The sequence below is a fragment of the Notolabrus celidotus genome, chromosome 6, assembly GCF_009762535.1.
Source record: "Notolabrus celidotus isolate fNotCel1 chromosome 6, fNotCel1.pri, whole genome shotgun sequence".
NCBI lineage: Eukaryota > Metazoa > Chordata > Actinopteri > Labriformes > Labridae > Notolabrus > Notolabrus celidotus.
Window position 1 is genome coordinate 11,343,469 of NC_048277.1, and position 19,845 is coordinate 11,363,313.

General features: G+C 42.4%; 1 protein-coding gene across 2 annotated transcripts in view; it reads left to right on the plus strand.

Annotated features, from left to right (window-relative positions):
* znf423 (zinc finger protein 423) overlaps positions 1 to 19,845 on the plus strand; it is a 173,697-nt gene that overhangs the window by 11,742 nt on the left and 142,110 nt on the right. For both annotated transcript variants that reach the window (XM_034685753.1, XM_034685752.1), the window contains exon 2: positions 19,074 to 19,136. In XM_034685753.1, coding sequence (XP_034541644.1) covers positions 19,074 to 19,136 — 63 coding nt within the window. The remainder of the gene's footprint in view (positions 1 to 19,073; positions 19,137 to 19,845) is intronic.

Here is a 19,845-nt window from a genome sequence, read left to right on the forward strand (position 1 = left end):
ACACACACACACACACACACACACACACACACACACACACACACACACACACAGTGTGGCTCAGTACATGCTCATGGCCTCAGCTTTTAAGAACAGAAAGATGATGCTGGTGTGACTACACACACACACACACACACACACACACACACACACACACACACACACACACACACACACACACACACACACACACACACTTATTAATTCCAGACAGTTACAAGCCTGTATCCCCCCGCAACACGATATTTTTGGAGGACATACGCTCTTCAAAGTTACTGTTTTTCACCTCTTAACAAGAGACATTTTTCCTTCAAGTTGGTTTGTCCTGGGTGTTTAGGATGGTTGGTCTATGTTGGAAGGTGCCAGTTGTGTTTGTTGAACTTTAATGAAGTTGGTCACAGTCACCAGCCCATTTCATATTGTGAGGTCCATAATGCAGCTCTGCCATCATCATGTCTTTTGTACGTTCATTTTGACCCTACAATGGTGTAATATTGGTGTCCTAGTGTGTGATTTCACATTGCATCACAGCCCTGAGGAAGCACGAGAGGTTAACACAGCAGGAGTTTCACACACACACAGACATACTCAGACATGCACACACATACACGCTGCACAGTTGCGCCCTCCATGCTCCATGTTCTCTCTGTGACGCCTTTTATGACTACCTGCGATGTTGGTACAGTGATGAGACGACTTGGTGCAACCAAAACGCCTAAGTGACATCTACAGTGAAGGTGAGACTCTTCAGAGGCATAGATAATGTGCCTTGAACTGGCAGTAGGAAAGAGCTATGGGGATTTTTAAGCTTGGTCAGATTATTGTTCCTTTCCTTTCTATACTGGATTCACGGCCAAAGTTCTTTATCAGTTCACAGAACACATACCCGTGACTCCTGTTTTAATTTTGTATATTTAGATACAAAACACCAGTGGCCCGACTCACACTGTCCAGTTTTATGTTACCCTCTCTTTTTATCAACTGTCCCTGTGTTTGGTTAGTTCTGTGTTTATCTGAGACATTGTGTGTTTGGTTTATCAACAAACAATAACTGAAATGCAATGCTGCCGCAGCCCTCATGCTATTTATCTCCACCATTATGGACATTGTCCACAGACTTCCTCTCTCCCTCAATCCTCCCAACTTATAATTGATTTGGCATGTAAGGACTTTTTAAAAAACTGTTGAAAGTCCCTTTTAATCATCAACATAAATATGTTCAACACAACACAAGAGATGTTGTGACATTGTCAACAGTACTGTATGTCAAAATTGTTTTAAATCTTAAAAAAAGCGGAAGCTATGACGAAGATGACACTGTGATAGGCTTAATAGATTTAATAGACTTAATTTGAATTAATTTTAAGGATTGCTTTAATATTTTCCAAGATATATTTTCTTTTTGGAAAAGCACACTAAGTGTTACATTTAAATGTTCGGAATTATTTGACAATGCAAGTAGATCTTTGCAATATTAAAAAAGATGTTATCACGATAACATCTTTCATATCAGTCGATATCGATAATTATCACGCTAAATATCTAATCATTATTTTATTTAAATTTAAAGGCAGATCTTTGCTCCTGAGTGAAAGTTGAAGACGGTTTGTTAGCTTGTGTCTGGATTTAGTTCTCTGATGAACTTCTTGAATCCATCATTTTTGACGGTGACAGAGGAAGCAGGTCATTTGTGTAAAATGAGATTTTTGTGAAGTTTTAGTTTGTAGATTAATTTGTTATATTTATATTGAGAAAAAGTATATCACGATAAATATTGTTATGGAATTATCGCAGATTCCTGAATGCAAGCATTAAAATAATGACATACTGATGTGAGTATCTGTGATAGTTTCTGTCAAACTTCAGCAGGCACAGTAACTCACTCTTTGGATAGAATAACAGATGCTTCTTGCTCTTCACAACCCATCACTCCTGCGCGTCTCCCCGTCAACCTCATGCATTTCGTCCCGTCACTCTTTACCCCCCTCTACTTCCCTCAAACAACCCCCCTCCCCTCCTACACACACACCACCACCACCCTCCTTGTTCTCCCTCCTTTTCTGTACATTAAACATTAGAGGAGGGGGCAATTAGCAGCTCCCCTCAGCACACCTGACTGGTGCATAATATATTTATATTATATTATACCCTCCCCTGTTCACTCTGGCTCTCTCTCTAACACACACACACACACACACACACACACACACACACACACACACACACACACACACACACACACACACACACACACACACACACACACACACACACACGCATGCTCACACTGCTGTTGATGAAAGGAGGACTTTTGGGAACTGGGAAATCTATGTGTGTGCGTGTGTGTGCGTGTGTGTGAGTGTGTGTGAGAGAGGACTCCTGTATCTTTATGCCCTCTGGTCTGACCTCGTGTAACCTCCTGAGTTTAAGCTTGAGGCCAGGTCAGAAGTCACTGCAGCCCAGTCAGGTTTTCAGCCCCTTGTTCTGCCTGAGCTTTTTTTGTTTACTGCTCAGAATCCAGTTACTCTTTCTCAAAGGAACTTTCTCAGTGAGCGCTGTGAAGTAGGAAGACTGTCGCTCTCTGGCAGTGCTGTGGCTGCATGCTTATTATCCCTTAAGATATTCAGCTTTTTAGCAACATTGAAACAGCCACAGTTTCTCTTAATTGTATTTGTCCTTCCTTTTGCATACACACAATACACACAGATAGACAGACAGACAGAGACACACACACACACACACACACACACACACACACACACACACACACACACACACACACACACACACACACACACACAGACGTACGCACACACACGGACCATGGACCCAGACTAATGTGCATTGTCCTCAGAGTGTGGACTCTCCTAAAGAACAAGCTGCTTGTGTTGTGTTCTTTCTTTATTGAACACTCTGCTGGGTCTTTGTAGTGTGCCCCACTACAGACCTACCAATGCTTCTATTTAGTGCTCAAGTCTTCAGTTGGTTTTTCTAACTCCTTCCCATTCACCTCCCAGTCAAAAGGCAGGGGCGCCCCGCTGGGAGCCTTACAATGGAGCAAGACAGAGAGCAGGAGCAAGTGAGAGAGCAAGAGAGACGGAGGGAGGGAGGGAGGGAGGGAGGGAGGGAGGGAGAGAAAGACATTCCAAACTGAATAAAGAGAATAAGTAATAGGATTTTTTTTTCACTAGCAATATTCATTTCTTCACGTAATAGTCATCATGAGACATTTTAATCCTTTAAAGTGATCAATCTTAAACAGTTTATGTAACTTAAAGCTTAACTCTTCTCAGTTTGAACTGATTATTTTCTCTTTTCCCCAAGCCTCTCTAATCAACCTCAACTATAAATATATTTGAAGTTTTTCATGATTGAAAGAGGAGATAGGGAGTGACTGCAAATTCCAATATTCACACTTAAGTATATAAAAGCAGTAGGGATGTCCCGATCCCGATCTCAACTATCAGACTGGAGCCGAGCTTGACGTTTTTTTAATTGATTTGAGCCGATCATCTCATCTGATCATTTACGTCCGCTGTCACTTAATACAATTTGCAGCTGAAGGCTAACGCAGAAGTGTAATTGAGCGCTCTGAGTTCACTTAACTGTGTAAACATAATGAGAAAATAATAAATGGGACATGTCGAACTCAAGCCATGATTGAAATTTTATTGTAGAACTCACATGTGCACTACCAAACACCGCACAAAAAACCCCCATCTACTATACACACCTTACGGCAACTCTGCAGGGACATATGGTTCAAAAAGGCAAAAACATAAACCAAACCCAGGTCAGTCTGTTACATTAGAATTAGCTACCTTGTGGCTAACGGTAACTGCCATTCTCTACACCGGCATGTCGCTCGATAGCTAGTCGCAAGCAACAGGGCGTGTTTCGATCTTGCTGTCGCTCCCAATATTTATATTCTCTGTCTCACAGCCGGATACTGCCATTGTGAGTCACGCACTGTCTCCAGAGAGTTGCGTTCAGAGCAGCCTCGGATTTAAGCTTGTTTTTGTTAAAGGACAAAAAAGTGTGCAGCTCAACTCCCTTACCTCTTGTGCAACTATTATCTCTATATTGGCAAATAATCAATATTAAAAAATCGGATCAGGATCGGGGCCAAAATAAGTGATTGGGACATCCCTAACAAGCAGTGTCAGTGTTTTTCAGATAGCTGCATTAAAGCCCCCCCCCTTATTCATGGACATGCATCGCTACTATTACTACTAACTGATAAATAGTAATATGGTGGAACTCTGAGCGCCTGCTGCTTGAGGCCCATTTAGCCTTAAGAATGAAGCAGTTCTTCTTTGTTATCATGGTGTTGTGCTGGCCCTGGTGGGCGATGTTGTGTTGCTGTAGTAGTTGTATTAATATTTGTAGCACAGCAGAATGCCAAACATAAGATAGACTTTAAAATGTCACTCAGTGAAACACTCCTTCAGTCTGTCTCAGGGTCTGAGGTGAGAGTCTTTTGTCTACATCATGTTCTCTTTCCTCTGCATACTCTCAAGAAAAAAATCCTCTTTTAAGAAAGACTTTCTGAAGGTAGCAGAGCAAATGTGCTCTCCTGTGTCTGCACAAGTAGGTTCACACAAGCTAGAGTGACTTTATGAGCACTGTGCTGGAATAACAGTCAGAAAATGATGAGGTGGTGTCTTCTCTGGCATGTCTGGTTCCTGGTAAAAGTTTCATGCCCGCATGAGGACAGAATGAAATAGAAATACTGTAGTGTTGGTGGGAAGGTGGTAGTGATGGATTGAAAGATTACATGGTGAGATTGGTCAAATGAGAGGAGAGAGAAGAAAATTCATTTAGCTGAAGAACCAGTTGATAAGCGGTCTTGAGACAAGTATACCCAGTCTTCGGTCTTTCCGTTAGTAGTGGAATTTTTTGACCCGTTTAATGAGTTAATTTATCTAAGTTGAGACATAAGAACTTAGTCTGTTAATATTTCTGTAAATGGAACTTGAGCTGAAATGCTTGTGGTCCATAAAATTAACTTTGGGAATTGTTATTGTATTTCTGACAGCAAATAGACTTCCTCTTGTCTTGAAACTATAAACCCCAAATCATGATCATTTTGCACTTGGCTACAAACCAGACTCTTTTAAAAGATGGACGTCATGACAGCTGTCTAACAGGGACAGTGAGAGCTGTACTTAGCTTATCCCATGTTTATTTCTGTCTAGAGCTGAGCGATATTGAAAATGATGTTATCACGATAAAATATTTCACATCAGTCGATATCGATAATCATCACGGTAAATATCTAATCATTATTTCATTTTAGTTTAAAGTCAGATTTTTGGTCCGGGGTGAAAGTTGAAGAAACCAGACAGTTTGTTAGTTTGTATCTGGATTTAGTTTTCTGATAAGCTTCTTGAACCCATCATGTCTGACGGTGCTAACAGGAAGCAGGTCTTCTGTGGAAGATGAGATTTTTGTGAAGTGTTTGTAGATTCTTATTTTTCTCAGATTTAGATCATTTCCATGATTTGATTTAAATTTACAACAAAGATTAATCAAATAGTATTCTGTGTATCAGTTTAGAATATTTTTTAAAGTTGTGCACCCCCCTTTAAGATTACTAAGGGTTACGGGCAGAGTGATGTTGTTTCCCACAGTGCAGTGAATGCATCACGGTTATCCAGTGTTTAGTTGTCGTACGGTCGCGGTGGACATTAAATGTGTTAGAAATGCACAGCAGAAGTTGTCTCTGTGCTCTTCCTTTACCCACATCCTGAAAGTAGATTTAACTAAGTGTATGAAGTTAATAGTTAATGCTGAGTCGACACAGGGTGCATCTCAAAGCTCTAAGCGTCCATCCACGCGTCTCTTCCTCACGTCTCTTCCTCGCGTCTTAGTCCCGCCCACCAGAGATGCGAGGAAATGAAACCAGAGGAGAGAGGAGATTTGTATTTAGAGAAATGAGACGTCCTCTCCTCCGGAGCGTCACGTGAAGCCACGTCGGTTTGTGACGACGGCTTTAACAGCTGTTTGTGTCTGCACACATGTTCACTGTAATAACTTTGATAAATATAAACAGTAACAGAGCTCTGTCTCTGTGTTTACCTGTTTAATACACCTGAAGATGAAGAGAATCTGCTCTCTGTTTATTCTGTCCTGCAGCATCACGGATCAGTTCACCGGTAAAATGCCTCATTATTAAATTATTTATTACTTTAAGGGAAAATATAAACCATGAAACTCTTTTCAAAACCTGTGCTCATTAATGATCAGCCTCATATGAAACTTTTTTACCCTGACAGGAAATATAACAAGTGTTTTTCTAACAGACAAACTTTACTTTCAGACTTCTCTTCATGAAGAGAATGAGAAGAAATGGGGGAACTAACAGGAGGAATAACTGATCATTAATATATATTCTATCAATGATGTTAGACTCTATTACTCTATTTCATTAGACAGTGAATCTGACAAAAACAATCAGATATAACATAATCCATCCTCTGTAATGTTGAATTTATGATTTTGCGTTCAGTATTTTGTGTTTCAAACTCACATCAAACACTTTTCAATCTCAGCTCATCACATACAGACTGTTTAGAAACCAACGAATGTTTATGATCCGTCTCAGGGAACCCTTAGTGACTGTTTTAAGGTCCGTCTTTTCTCTGTTATTAAACTCAGCTGATGTTAAGTTTCGGTTAAGTCCGAGCCGCTGCAGCGTCCAATCAGTGAGTGATATTCGATAAGGGGGCGTGTCTGTCAGAGAAAAGACTTCTGCAAAGTCTGCTCTCGTGTTTCCTCGATTATCCCTCCTCCAATCAGTCGCCTCGCCGTCAGTAACTACTTCCGGTTCGAGCGAGGAGCGAGGAGACTGCAGTTTACAGCTTTGAGATGCACCCACAGTGTCAGACTAACGACTCTGCTTTGAGCTGGTAGGTTTTGCGTTTCCTTTGTGTCGCTGTCGCTCGTCTCAGCTGTGTTTACATTCCGCTCTGAACATCTTTAAGCCCCGCTTACGTTTTACCCTGCAGCATGGTTGGCTGTTTAATGCCGTCTTCTTCTTCTGTCTGATGTTGGGTGGCAAAGTAGCATTTAAGGTTCTTTAGCACCCCCTCTTTTTGAAGTGGCTGGGGGGTGTAATTACAGGTTTATTTGTATTGAATTTTTATCGAACATTTGTTATATTGAGAAAAGATATATAAGGATAATTATCATTATCAAATTATCGCCCAGCCCTATATCTGACATTAGTAAAACATTACCTTCTGGTTGTCTTCATCAGCATTGTGTGCAGAGCTTTAACAGCCAGTCAGTGGCAGACAGCACTGTTGATCTTTCTGCTCCTGTCCACTAACACTCACACATCTGTCTACTGTTCCCTTTTTATATTCTTTTGAAGTCATATTTTTGGACTTTTATACCTTTATTGGAGAAAAGAGGAGAGTGGATAGAGCTGGAAACTGGGAGAGAGAGTGGGGGAATGACATGCGGGAAAGGGGCTGTAGGCTGGAACTGAGCCCGGGGCCGCTATATGGGCGCACGATTTAACCACTGGGCCAAATCTGCGCCCATCTGCCTACTGTTAAACTTACTGTCCAACTGAGATAAAGGAGGGACTAACATCGAACTACAACTACACATTTAAACAGTTTGCACAAATAAAAAACAATGAAAATAGTAGTTAGAAAAAAAAAGAGAACTACATTTTGCATTAATGATGAGACGCTTGATTACAAGTCTACTCAAACAAACAACCAGCCGCGCTCCGAGCACACACGCACCGTGTGTATATTTTTCTTGTTACTCCCAGAAGGAGCGTGACGAGCAAGTTAATCTATCCGCCAGCAATGCAGCATGACACAAAGCTGTTTATTCCCCTTTTCTCTCTCTCTCTCTCTCTCTCTCTCTCTCTCTCTCTCTCTCTCTCTCTCTCTCTCTCTCCTCCTGTATAGCCTAATCAACTTTGTATCAAGCTAAATAATGCCTTAGCGTGAAATTGGTGTCTTCAGTCAAAAAGCACTCCCCAGCCTGTACTACAAGAGAAGGCAATTATGTACCCCTCCCCGCCACTCCTCCCTCCATCCCTCCATCCCTCCTGCTCTTGTTGTTTGTGTACTCTGTTTGTGTTTGCATGTCTGTATTTCTATGTGTGTGTGTGTGTGTGTGTGTGTGTGTGTGTGTGTAGGCTCCATCATTCATCCTCTTCTTTACATCATTTAATACTGTGTTGATATTGGAGTTCCCTTATCCCATGGTGAACATACAGTCTTTGCATGACGTGTGTGTGTGAGTGTGTGTGAGTGTGTGTCCGTGTCCCAGTCTGTAATGGTGAGTGGAAGCTGCTGGGGGAACTTCTAGTTCAGTTATTTCTGGATCCCTCCCCAGAGTCGAGATACCCCAGAGGAACGCACTCCCTCTCCTCCTGCCCTCTCTTTCTCTGTCCTACTCCTCATCACGCTCCTCGCTGCCCTCCTTCACCTCTCATCTCTCTCCTTACTGTGGCTTTCATTTTCACCTCTTTCTCAACCCTCGTCTCCTTCTCTGACCTCCCTTTACTTCCTGTCTGTTTCTCCTCGCTCTTTATATCTTACCATTTATCCCCCCCCCCCCATTACTCCTCACTCTCTCTTCTCCTCTCCTCTTCTCCTCTCTCCATGACTCTCTTGCTATTGATTCCTCTTCCCGCCACACTCTCTCTGACAGACAGAAAAACAAATGTCAGATCAGAGAGGCTCTTTAATCTCAAGCTGTGTTGTTTGGCCCTGAACATCAACTCTGTGCTTGTTTCAGCGTGAGTGTGTGTTTAAAAACAGGCGTTCTGCTCTGAACCTGTAGAGAGGTGAATTTGTTGTCTGGTAATAAGCAGCTATTACTTTGAAATTATTTGTGTGTAGGTTTCCTGTTATTGTTTAAACAGATGGTATAGATTTCATTCATAAAACTGTAAGTAGAGCTGGGCGATATTAAAAAAGATGTTATCTCAATAAAATGTTTCATATCAGTCGATAACAATAATTATCAAGATAAATATCAAATCATTGTTTCATTTAAATTCAAAGACAGATTTTTAGTACTGAGTGAAAGTTGAAGAGGATTTAGCTTCTTGAATCCATCATTTCTGACGATGTTAACAGGAAGCAGGTCATTTGTGTAAGATGAGTTTTTTGGGAAGTTTTCGTTTGTAGATTCTTATTTCTCACACCCCCCTTTAAGATTTTTAAGGGGTTATGGGCAGAGTGATGTTGTTTCCCACAGTGCAGTGAATGCATCATGGTTATTCAGTGTTCATTCAGTTGTCCTATGGTAGCGGTGGACATTAAACGTGTTAGATAATTAGTAGGGATGCACCGAAATGAAAATTCTTGGCCAAAACCGAAAATGAGGAAACCAAGGCCATAGACCGAAAACTGAAACACCAAAAGAAATGGTTATGCCAATTATTAGTAGGGAGTAGGCCAGGCATGTTCTAGGCCATTAATTAGCAGACTCTTAAACCTAGTTTGTATAGCAGTTTGAACACACTGGGTTAAAAGAGCTCAAAGTTATAGACAGAAATGTCAAAAATGTTACAACTGTCCCCAGTCTCCCCTACCTTTGCATTTATGGCTATGACTGTGTACTAACCTCACTAAAATCAAGGATCTCATTGAACATATCAGACAATGAGGGTGCATGCCCCTCATCTGGTTCAGAGAGACGAGTCCTTTTTTCTGCTCTCTGTTCTTCTTCTTGCGCTGTGCGCTTCGCCGTCTCCAAGCGGGCTCTCTGCATCTATCGCGGCCTGGATCATTTCTGGTGCACGTTGTTTTATTCCCACGTCCAAGTAATGATCTTTACAACGCGGGTCAATTACAGTCGCGATGAAGTGCAGAGGATCTCGGTGAAACGTGTGCTGACAGACTCTCAGAGTGTCCTTTTCATTGTTTTCACTCCGTGGTCCGTCTCAACCTCTTTGCTTAGAAGACGCTTTAGTGCTGCAATTAAAGGATGAACGGATGCAGACATGTTGGCCCTTATCCAGACAAGCGCATAGTGGCCGCGTTTTTGCTTGCAACAACACAACATTATGTTTCAGCCGTGTTGTTTTGGTGAGTATTTTGGCCAAAAACTGAAAATGCACTTTTGGGCCAGTTTCGGCCAAAAATATTCTTATGCCGAATTTTCGGTGCATCCCTAATAATTATCTTTATCGAATTATCGCCCAGTGTAAGTACACCTTTATCCACTCTTTGAGAATGAGCAATGGTGTGGAGTATGAAAAATCATTTAATATCACATGTTTATAGACTCTAATTCACTTTATTATTAATTATTAAATATTTAACATTCCATAGTCTTATTTTTTCTACACACACCTTTGTTATAATAAGCTAGAAAAAGCCAGAGAACATTTATATTTGTGTTGTTGGGGTTTAGTTTGGGGATGTCAGAGAGGTTGCATAGCAACACAGCTGGAAAGCACAGCGTGATTTAAAACCAAAATGACCTCATACACGGCAAGAAATGAAAGAGAAAGTGTGAAGAGTAAATTGAGTGAGGAGATGAGGATTTTCCAGATGAAGGGAAGTATGACAAAGAGGAGAAACAATCGGCAGAGTTACAATCAGATAGAAGGAACATAATGGATCAGAACAGAGGGGGAGGAAGAGAGGGAAAGAGAGGGGAAGAGAGAGGAAAAGGGGGGAAGAGAAGGGAAGAGAGCGTAAGAGAGGCAGCAGAAAGAGAAAGATAGAGAGGGCGATGAAGCTTGTCCGCCAGGCTTTGTATGGTTGTTGTTCTTTCTCTGTGCCATCCATCTAAGCCCTCTGCTACCTCTGTCCCTTTACACACTCACACACAATCACAGAAACAGAAGTGTACATGCACACACACTCACACACACACTCACTATGTCCCAAACCCCAGACTAGCCTGGTGTTTCTGGCCAATGGCTCAGTGCTTGGTGTGTGTGTGTGTGTGTGTGTGTGTGTGTGTGTGTGTGTGTGTGTGTGTGTGTGTGTGTGTGTGTGTGTGTGTGTGTGTGTGTGTGTGTGTGTGTGTGTGTGTGTGTGTGTGGTGTGTGTGTGTTTTTAAGGCTGTTTTGTTCAGAATGCAGGCGGGCAGAGAGAGCGGTTTTACTGCTGATAAAAGTATTTGGTTAATCAGCTTCTGTCCCCGTCCCCTGGCTAGAAGTGCTTGCTTATGTGTGTGTATGTGTGTGTGCGCCTGACACAGGCCATTGAAGTTAGGGGGGCTCCCGGGGGGCAGGCTGGGGATGGAGATTGGCATCAGACTTCGGCCAGTAGCATCACAAGTCATTCCAGAGGGACAGGAGGGCCAGCCAATGAGAGAGTCCCTTTGGAGCTGTTGGGAGAAAGTGGGTTCGGGCGGGGGAGGTGGGGTCTATGAAGTGGGTTGTAGAGGGGAACTAAAAGAGGGAGAGACAGAGACACAGAAAGGAAGTAGGGAAGAAGAAAAAAGGAGCGTCTAGGATGAGATGGAGAGACAGACTGATAAAGAGAGTGAGAGGGAGAGAGAGCGAGTCGGATAACAATTACCCTCTTGACTTCTGTCCAGCACCAGTTGTCAATCAGCCTGTCCCTTCAGGCGAAGAACCAGCGTATCATTGGTTACACTGACCCACATCCCGCCTCTCTGGGCCGCCTGGCCAATGCATGATTGGCCACAGTGACCCGCTCGTCAGAGAGATCTGGGAACACCAGAGCTTTGGGCTGTCCTGGGAATAAATGGCCCTGATACCATGCGTGCAATGCATGTGTTGTTTAGGAGGAAAAGACAAAGGGTTTTCTTATAGAGGCTATAAGTGCTGTCATGGGACAGAGGAGAAAGAGAGAAAAAAAAGATAGAAAGAGAGCAAATGAGCGGAGGGTGGGATGGAAACAAAACAGAAAAACATGTGACTACGAAAGAAGGATGTTAAGACAAACACAGAGCAAGAGCAGGGGTCAGAGGATGGACGCTTTCAAGGTGAAGGAAAAGAGTCCAAGATAAAAAAGAGGTAAAGAACGAGGAAAGAAAGAATAGAAAATCAATAAGAAATGGAAGGGAACATACAGTCATATGGTGTTATAAATATGGGAGAAAGAGAAGGAAAGAAAGAATGGAGGTGTTCTGCTGGGTTTTGTCTATGTGAAAACTGTAATCAAGCACAACAACAACGATGCAATTGTTTGTTTTAGAGCGCCATAATGCACATAACTTCATCCTCTCCTCTCCTCTCCTCTCCTCTCCTCTCCTCTCCTCTCCTCTCCTCTCCTCTCCTCTCCTCTCCTCTCCTCTCCTCTCCTCTCCTCTCCTCTCCTCTCCTCTCCTCTCCTCTCCTCTCATCTCCTCTCCTCTCCTCTCCCCTCCTCTCATTTTCTGCCAACTTTTTTCTAATTAATCTACCTTTCCTTTATGAGTGCTTTACTTTTACAACCAGTAACTCCCTAAAAGTCCCTTTTTTTAATTGAACATGATGTGACCGTCACTCTTTCATTACACCTTCTCTTTCACTTAAAGGGGACATATCACGCTTTTTTCATCAATATATATTGGTCTAAGAGGTCCCCAAAACATGCCTTTAAAGTTTATGCTCAAAAAAACACTTTGAAATCAGATTTTGGCATGCCTGAAAATCCCTCTTCTTCAGTCCTCATCAGAACACTCTGTTTTCCCTCTGACCACGCCCCCTCAGGAAGTGGATGTGCCTCGGCTCTCCAGCACGTTGATCTAATGTTTACATGTTGGCTGAATATACACGGCTGCTCAGAGATTGCGTTACTTCAACCCTCTGAATCTGATCCAGAATCTGATCCTGACGGAGAGGCGCCTGCAGCTGGACCTTTCTGAACCATTGGTCATAGATTTAGTGTTTCTTGTTGTTTTATTTATCAGTATGTAGACGTGTGTCTTGGTACACAGCTACGAACATGTAGCTATGTGGCTATGCTAACTAGCGCTAGCACTTATCCATGATAAATAAAAATCCTCCACTAGATCTTCAAATCTGCAGACGTGGGGAGTAAAACCGACCTCTACCAGAAAGGCAGCAGGACCTTTTATGAAAGATTGGTCACAGATTCTGTGTTTCTTGTTGTTTTATTTGTCAGTATGTCAACGTGTGTCTTGGTACACAGCTACAGCTACAGCTACAGCTACGACATGTAGCTATGTAGCTATGCTAACTAGCGCTAGCACTTATCCATGATAAATAAAAATCATCCACTAGATCTTCAAATCTGCAGACGTGGGGAGTAAAACCGACCTTTGTGTTTATTAAGACAGCCTACAACTAGCATGCCTCCCTCCTAAGCTCCTTGTTAGCACACATTTGTGCAGGTAATGAAAAACGGGGGAGGGATTCACTATTATTTTATACAGTCTATGGGCTGAACAAGCTCCGAGCTCTGACTCCATGACAGACCGGATATTGTTGTTACGTAACAAAAACACGGAAGTCTGAAACGGCTCGTTTCACACACATTTACAGAAAGGTGTAGAAATCAAAACAGGGGCAGAATGGATTTTTTTCATTCTCGGGGGGTTTGTAGACATGCCAGGGACACATATTTCAGGTAAAGAACCATTAAAAAGTCAATTTTGCATGATATGTCACCTTTAATGTTGGACATAATGTTGGGAGGAAGACAACACACTGGGGATTGACGGATATTGGCTTTTCATGGCTGATACTCATGCCAATGATTAGTAGCTAATGAGACTGATAACTGATATTTGGAACAGATTTGCATTTCTAAAAACCTCTACACCTTTTACAGTTCAGATATTAAAAAAAGTCCAAATACCCTACTATATGTATAAAACATTATGTTGTCTTTATTTCATGTTCTAGTAAGTCCACAAATGACTTTAATTGGCGTAGCTCATTATTTTGCGGTTGCTGTAGGAGTAGGTAGGGTGCCCATGCTGATCCCTGGCCAGCATCAAAAGAGCCTACACTGGGCACATGAGCATCAGAACTGGACCACGGAACAATGGAAGAAGGCGCTCAGGAAGAACAAAGAGTTCAAGGTGTGGATTTCTCTGATCATAATCCAATCCGGTATCTGTTGGATGTGCTAGATCCTCTGATTCAGCGTCTCCATCTCACAACTTAAAGGACTCAAAGGATCTGAGGCGGACATGTTGGTGCCAGATACCTTAGCACACCTTCAGAGGTGGAGTGAAGTCCACGTGTCATCAGGTCAGGGCTGTAAAAGCCAGAGGGAACGGCTGATGGGTGAACATAGGGACTTTAGAATTCATTGATTTAACATTGCAGATTCTCATTATGGGAAGTATTTGGATATGTGTGTGCATGTGCGTTCTTGTGTGTGTTTTGTTACTGTGAACATCCTCATCCTGGTAATATTGTGTGTCTGGCTAATGAACTTTCAAGGCCCGACAATGCAGGAAGTTGTGTAATGTCGCTCTGAGTAACTTTAGATGTTTGTCTTGTGTGTGTTCTTGTAGATTGATGAGGTGATTTATTTTATGTGCTGCTTCTCTGGAAAGACACACACACAGTCACACACACAGTCACATACACACAGTCACACACACACACACACACAATAAGAGATGAAACTCATCGTCAGTTTGAATTTTTAAAAAGGTGTAAAAGGCAACTATCCCTCTCCACATGCACATGCTGAGAGTATGTAGATAATCATGGGAGATGCAACGTTCAGAAAATAAGACAAGTATCAGATATAATGCATCTCAGTCTGTCCAGAGTTAAAGGTTCATTCAGGCAAAATACATGACACCACCTGTGTTTGATACATCATAGCACCAGGTTCAGTTAGACTAATCTACTGTTTTATCACCAAACACTAACTCAAATGTTTCATATCTTAAACCGCTGTAGTAAAAAATATATCAAACCTCCTGTTTCCTTCTTTGGAAAATGCAGCCTACATGACGTAGTTCAACTCTTTTAGACACTTTCATTTGGACTCTCTGTCCTTTAACTCATTCAGTATGTGTAAGCATGCCTGTCCCCTCCCACACAACTACACACACACACACACACACACACCACCGACCCCCTGGTGTGCACAGGGTTCACAGTAGCGGTGTGTGTGTCTCAGAGGAGAGACAGAGGGAGGATAGGGGATCTAAATAAAGCTGTGTGTGCCTGCCTAATGAAACACACTGTATTCCCAGCAGTCAAATCAGGAAAAATGGGCAGAGTTACCAGAACATCTAAGTCTCTCTGTAAAACCCAAAAAGCTTCTCAACCACCAAAAGAACATGACTTGTATAATTTCACAGTTCTAATTTTGTTTAGGGAAAGAGATCTTTGAATCCCTGTCACATCAAGACCAGAACGGCCTGCTTTAAGTCAAGTGTGGTCACAGCAGGGAGCACAAGCTAATGTTGAAATATTGATTTCAATCTAAGACTGTGAAATCTGTGCCTACATGATTCAGGTTCCTCTTTTTAATGCAAGTGGCTGAAGATTTATCCTCCTGTAACGTCAGTGAGATCAGAAACACCGACACACCTTTGTATTGTACCTAAACATTGACTGTACAAATAATGGACATAGTATAGTGACGTCACCCATCTGTTCCTGAAGCGCTGTTTTGAAGCCATATTTGAAATGCTGAACTCAACCAAACTGCTGTCGAGTTAGTGTGAGGTAAAGAGGCGGGCCTTGAGCCTCCTAGCCAACAGCTACATTGTTCCTGCCTGTCAGTCAAGTCAGTCATGTCCTTAAATGGGCAAAACTCGGAATTGTAATATCTTCTGAACCGTTGTGTTAAATTCACATTCACCCCCCATACAGTGTGTGCCGACAGAGGAGTTAGCTACTCAGACCTAAACTGTTTTTTTGTACCATGCTGTAAACATGTTTATTATTGCTGTAAAGATTGTCTTTTTTGAATGGGTGTGTATGTGGTTTCTGGTGTTTCTGCAGCCAGCCTCAAGTGGACGCTTGTTGAACTGCAGTTTATAACACTTCTGCATGGGCTTCATATTTTTTAGACCAGAGGTTGTTTTGCTTTTGTTGTTTTTGAGTAAAACCTTTTCTTACTCGCTCCAGAAGAACTTTGTTTTCTTCTGGTTTTCTCATTCTTATTTCCCATTCCTTCTCTCATCTGTTTCTGTCTGCTGTGTTTGGCAGACGTGTGGTCATGGTGTGAGGTCTCTATCCCCGCTTAGTTCAGTCCAGGCACATGCACAGCCTTCAAAATCCTGTGTGGGTCCATCTCAAGTGCATACGTCTGTGTGTTGTAATGTGCGTGCAAATGTGTTTGTCCAGGGATCTATTAGCCTGTTATTAGCACACTGTGCTCCACATCTGGTCATAACTGCAGAAACCGCTCCAGCCACAGATTCTCAAAGGGAGATTTCAGACTTCTCAAATCCTGACCCAGGTAGTTTCTGCAGTTTTTGTAGCGGTAGATAAAACCATCAAATGTCACTGGACACCTGCATGGGAAAGTCTCAAGGCTTAGCAGCTTACTTTCACAGTACTGTCTTGATTTATATGATTTAGGTTTGCATGACCCTGCACCTACGCAGAAGCCTATAGCTTGACATTCTCCTCAAAATGTAACAACGTGGCAAAACAAAGCAGAAAACAAGCTGGAATTAGTCTGCTGGGTGGCATTGCATCAAAAGTGCATAAAAGCAGCCATGCATTTTATGTCTCCTCTCTTTTCTTCTTTGCAATAATTACAGTATGATCAGAGTGGTGCAGAGCGACTCCATAAGCACTCCATATGTAGTGCTCATGAAGGTGTGTCGGCCACTATGCCAGTAAAATAATTTGGGTTTTATATTTTAGCACAGACTTTATTGTATCAAACCAAGCAGCAACATCTGGTCTCAAAATATGAACCCCATGCGAAAACATTATGAACTGCGGTTCATGGAGCGTCCACTTGAGGCTGGCTGCAGAAACACCAGAAACCACATACACACCAATTCAAAAAAGACAATCTTTACAACAATAATAAACATGTTTACAGCCTGGTTCAAAAAACGGTTTAGGTCTGAGTGGCTCATTTCTCTATTAGCACAAACTGTACGGGGGTGAATGTTTTATAACGCAGAAGTTCAGAAATATTAAGATTACGAGTTTTCCATTATAAGAGGCACAGCTGACTTGACTGACAGGCGGGAACACTGTAGCTGTTGGCTAGGAGGCTCAAAGCCCGCCTCTTTACCTCACACTAGCTCAACAGAAGTTAGGTAGAGTTCTGCATTTCCAATTTGGCTCCTGCCAACGATTGGCTTCAAAACAATACTTCAGAAACAGATGGGTGACGTCACGGATACGGATATCAATCCTGACACAAACCAGATATCTTGGGTAATTGTTGGACTGGCCATGTGTGCTCCATTTACTTCAAAAGACATGACACCACAGTCTGGCCTCGGGTGACATAAAGACCCTTCATTTTTTAGTTTCCTTTACTGCTGTAACGTCTCCACACTTTGTTTTCCAGCAAACGGAACACTTCACTGATTTATTGCTTCTTGTTTTCATTTTAGCTCTTGGCGTAGCTGGACTGTGTGGACTGGGGTGGAGTGGGTGTCAAGAGGGAGCTGATGTGGATGTGGAGTGAGAAACTTGGGTAGAGATGTAAGGGGTTGGATGGGTGCTGGAGGGGGGAGTTCTGTATAGAGCCGGATGAGAACTGGAGTTTTGAGAGATCAGAGACAGAGGTGACTAAGTGTTAAGTGGCGGAGTGTTAGGTGGGGAGGGGATGTACAGGAAACCCCATTGTGTGGTGGCTCAGGCCATTTCCTGTTTGTGTGCCAGCTGTACTTCCCTCCTTCCTGTTGTACCCGGGAAGTCGGTGTCACATTCCAGCTCTGGTCAGCTCTGTGTTTGTGTACGTCAGGGAGATCCCAGGACTGTGTCCTTGTCAGTACCTGCGTGAGTGTTACTTTCCTGGTTTATTTTTAGGGGGGTAGAAGAACACATATTTGCAGAGGTTATATATTTACGGAGATCAACACATGCAGGATCCATAACTCTTAAAGACAGTGCCAATGTAAGAGTCATAGTTTGTAGAGACTTTACAAACTGATTGTAGTATTTCAGCTCAACAGTTCGTCCACAACTAGAGTGATGTCTTTAAATTTGCTTTCATACATAGTTCTACCTTGAGATCATTTTAATATGTTTATGTTTTATTTAACCTTTATTTGACCAAGAATATTCCCATTAAGATGTAACATTTCTCCCACATGACAGTCCTCGCTAAGACAGCAGCATAAAGTCAGCAAATAAACATGGACCAACATGTCAGGATATCACATCAGAATAAAAATACATACATAAACCCGTAAAACACATGAAGATGCAAACACACACACACACACACACACACACACACACACACACACACACACACACACACACACACACACACACACACACACACACACATACACAGGGAGAGAGACAGCAAGCGAGAGACAGCAATGGATACAGATTGGTGATTACAGACCTGATGTGTCTTGAGCCATCGTTTAAGATGGGTTGTGAATGTGGGGTACGTGGGGCCTTCTCTTATTGCGACCGGTACTGTGTTCCAGACCTCACCTCCCTTCACAGACAGCAGAGATTGACTAAATGTTGTATGCCTATATGGTATCACAGAGTCTCCTCTAGTGCAGGCTCTGGTTACAGCTCCGGCACCAGATTTAAGTTGAATATATTCCCCTAGAGGCGGGGGAGCAAGTCCATGTAAGATTTTATAAATAGAGCAGGTAAACTTTAAAATGTTCAAAATTAAGGAGGTGATGTTTCTGAAATATGATGCAGTATTGGAAACGAATTGGCTTTCTGTCAATGCACTTTCATTTTCCTAAGCTGCCTGCTATGTTCCTGGTGTCACTGTCCACAGATAATTATAATTTATCAGGTTTGATGTCCACAAAGATATTGTTGTACTTTTTATAAATGTATTACTCTTGGTGTAGAACGCATTACTCAAAGGTCTGTCCAGGAAGACCTGTGGTGCCAAGTGGATTGTGTGCGCCAGCCTGCCTCTTATCAGTCTTGGTCGTATTTTTTTGGTCACTGACAGTAAATAGTAAACATGAATTTAAATGTGTCTTTCTTTCCCCTCTATCTTTCTCCTCAGCGGTAGAAGAAGGGGAGTCTTCAGAGTGTGGAGGGACCTGGGATGAATCAACTGTCCAGACAGGTTAGTGTACAGACACACAGACACACACTGATCCTGCAGTCGAGTTCCAAACAGCTGTCAGATCCACATGAGGGGTTCAAGTCTATATGTCCCTCTCACTTACAAACACACAGACACACACAATGTTTAATATCAATTCCACATGGTTTATAATGGCCTGCTCCGAGGGATAGCAAGAGGGAAGAGGAGAAGAAGATGGGGCTGAGTGAAGACAGACGGAATGAGGATGGAGGAATTGTTGAGGGTGTTAGGAGAAGCAAAAACCATATATAAGAGAGAGAGAGAGAAGAAATGAGAGGGAGAGATGTGGAAGGAGAAAGAGCTTTCACTGGTCTCAGGAGTCAAACTGAATTGAAAGAAAGATGACAAAGGGGATATGGAGAAAGAGAGAGTTGGGTGGAGGGGGGGACAAGAGAGAGATTTGTGTGCTTTTCAGTACTCTCTGTGGTCTGGTGGTATCCTGGGACAGAGCCAGTGATGGTAGGCTCTTAGTTTTCTTTTTGTTTTCTTGGATTTTATTTTTTCCTGTTTTTTCTCCAAACTCACAGCGCCATTTCTCTCTCTCTCTCTCTCTCTCTCTCTTTTTTTTCTTTTTCTCTTCTCCATTGTTCCCACCCTGAGATATAGACGTTTGAAAAATCCTCTCTGGTCCTTTAGCTTGATCGAAAAGAAACTGCGGAACCAACTGCTTTCTAGGGTACATGTATAA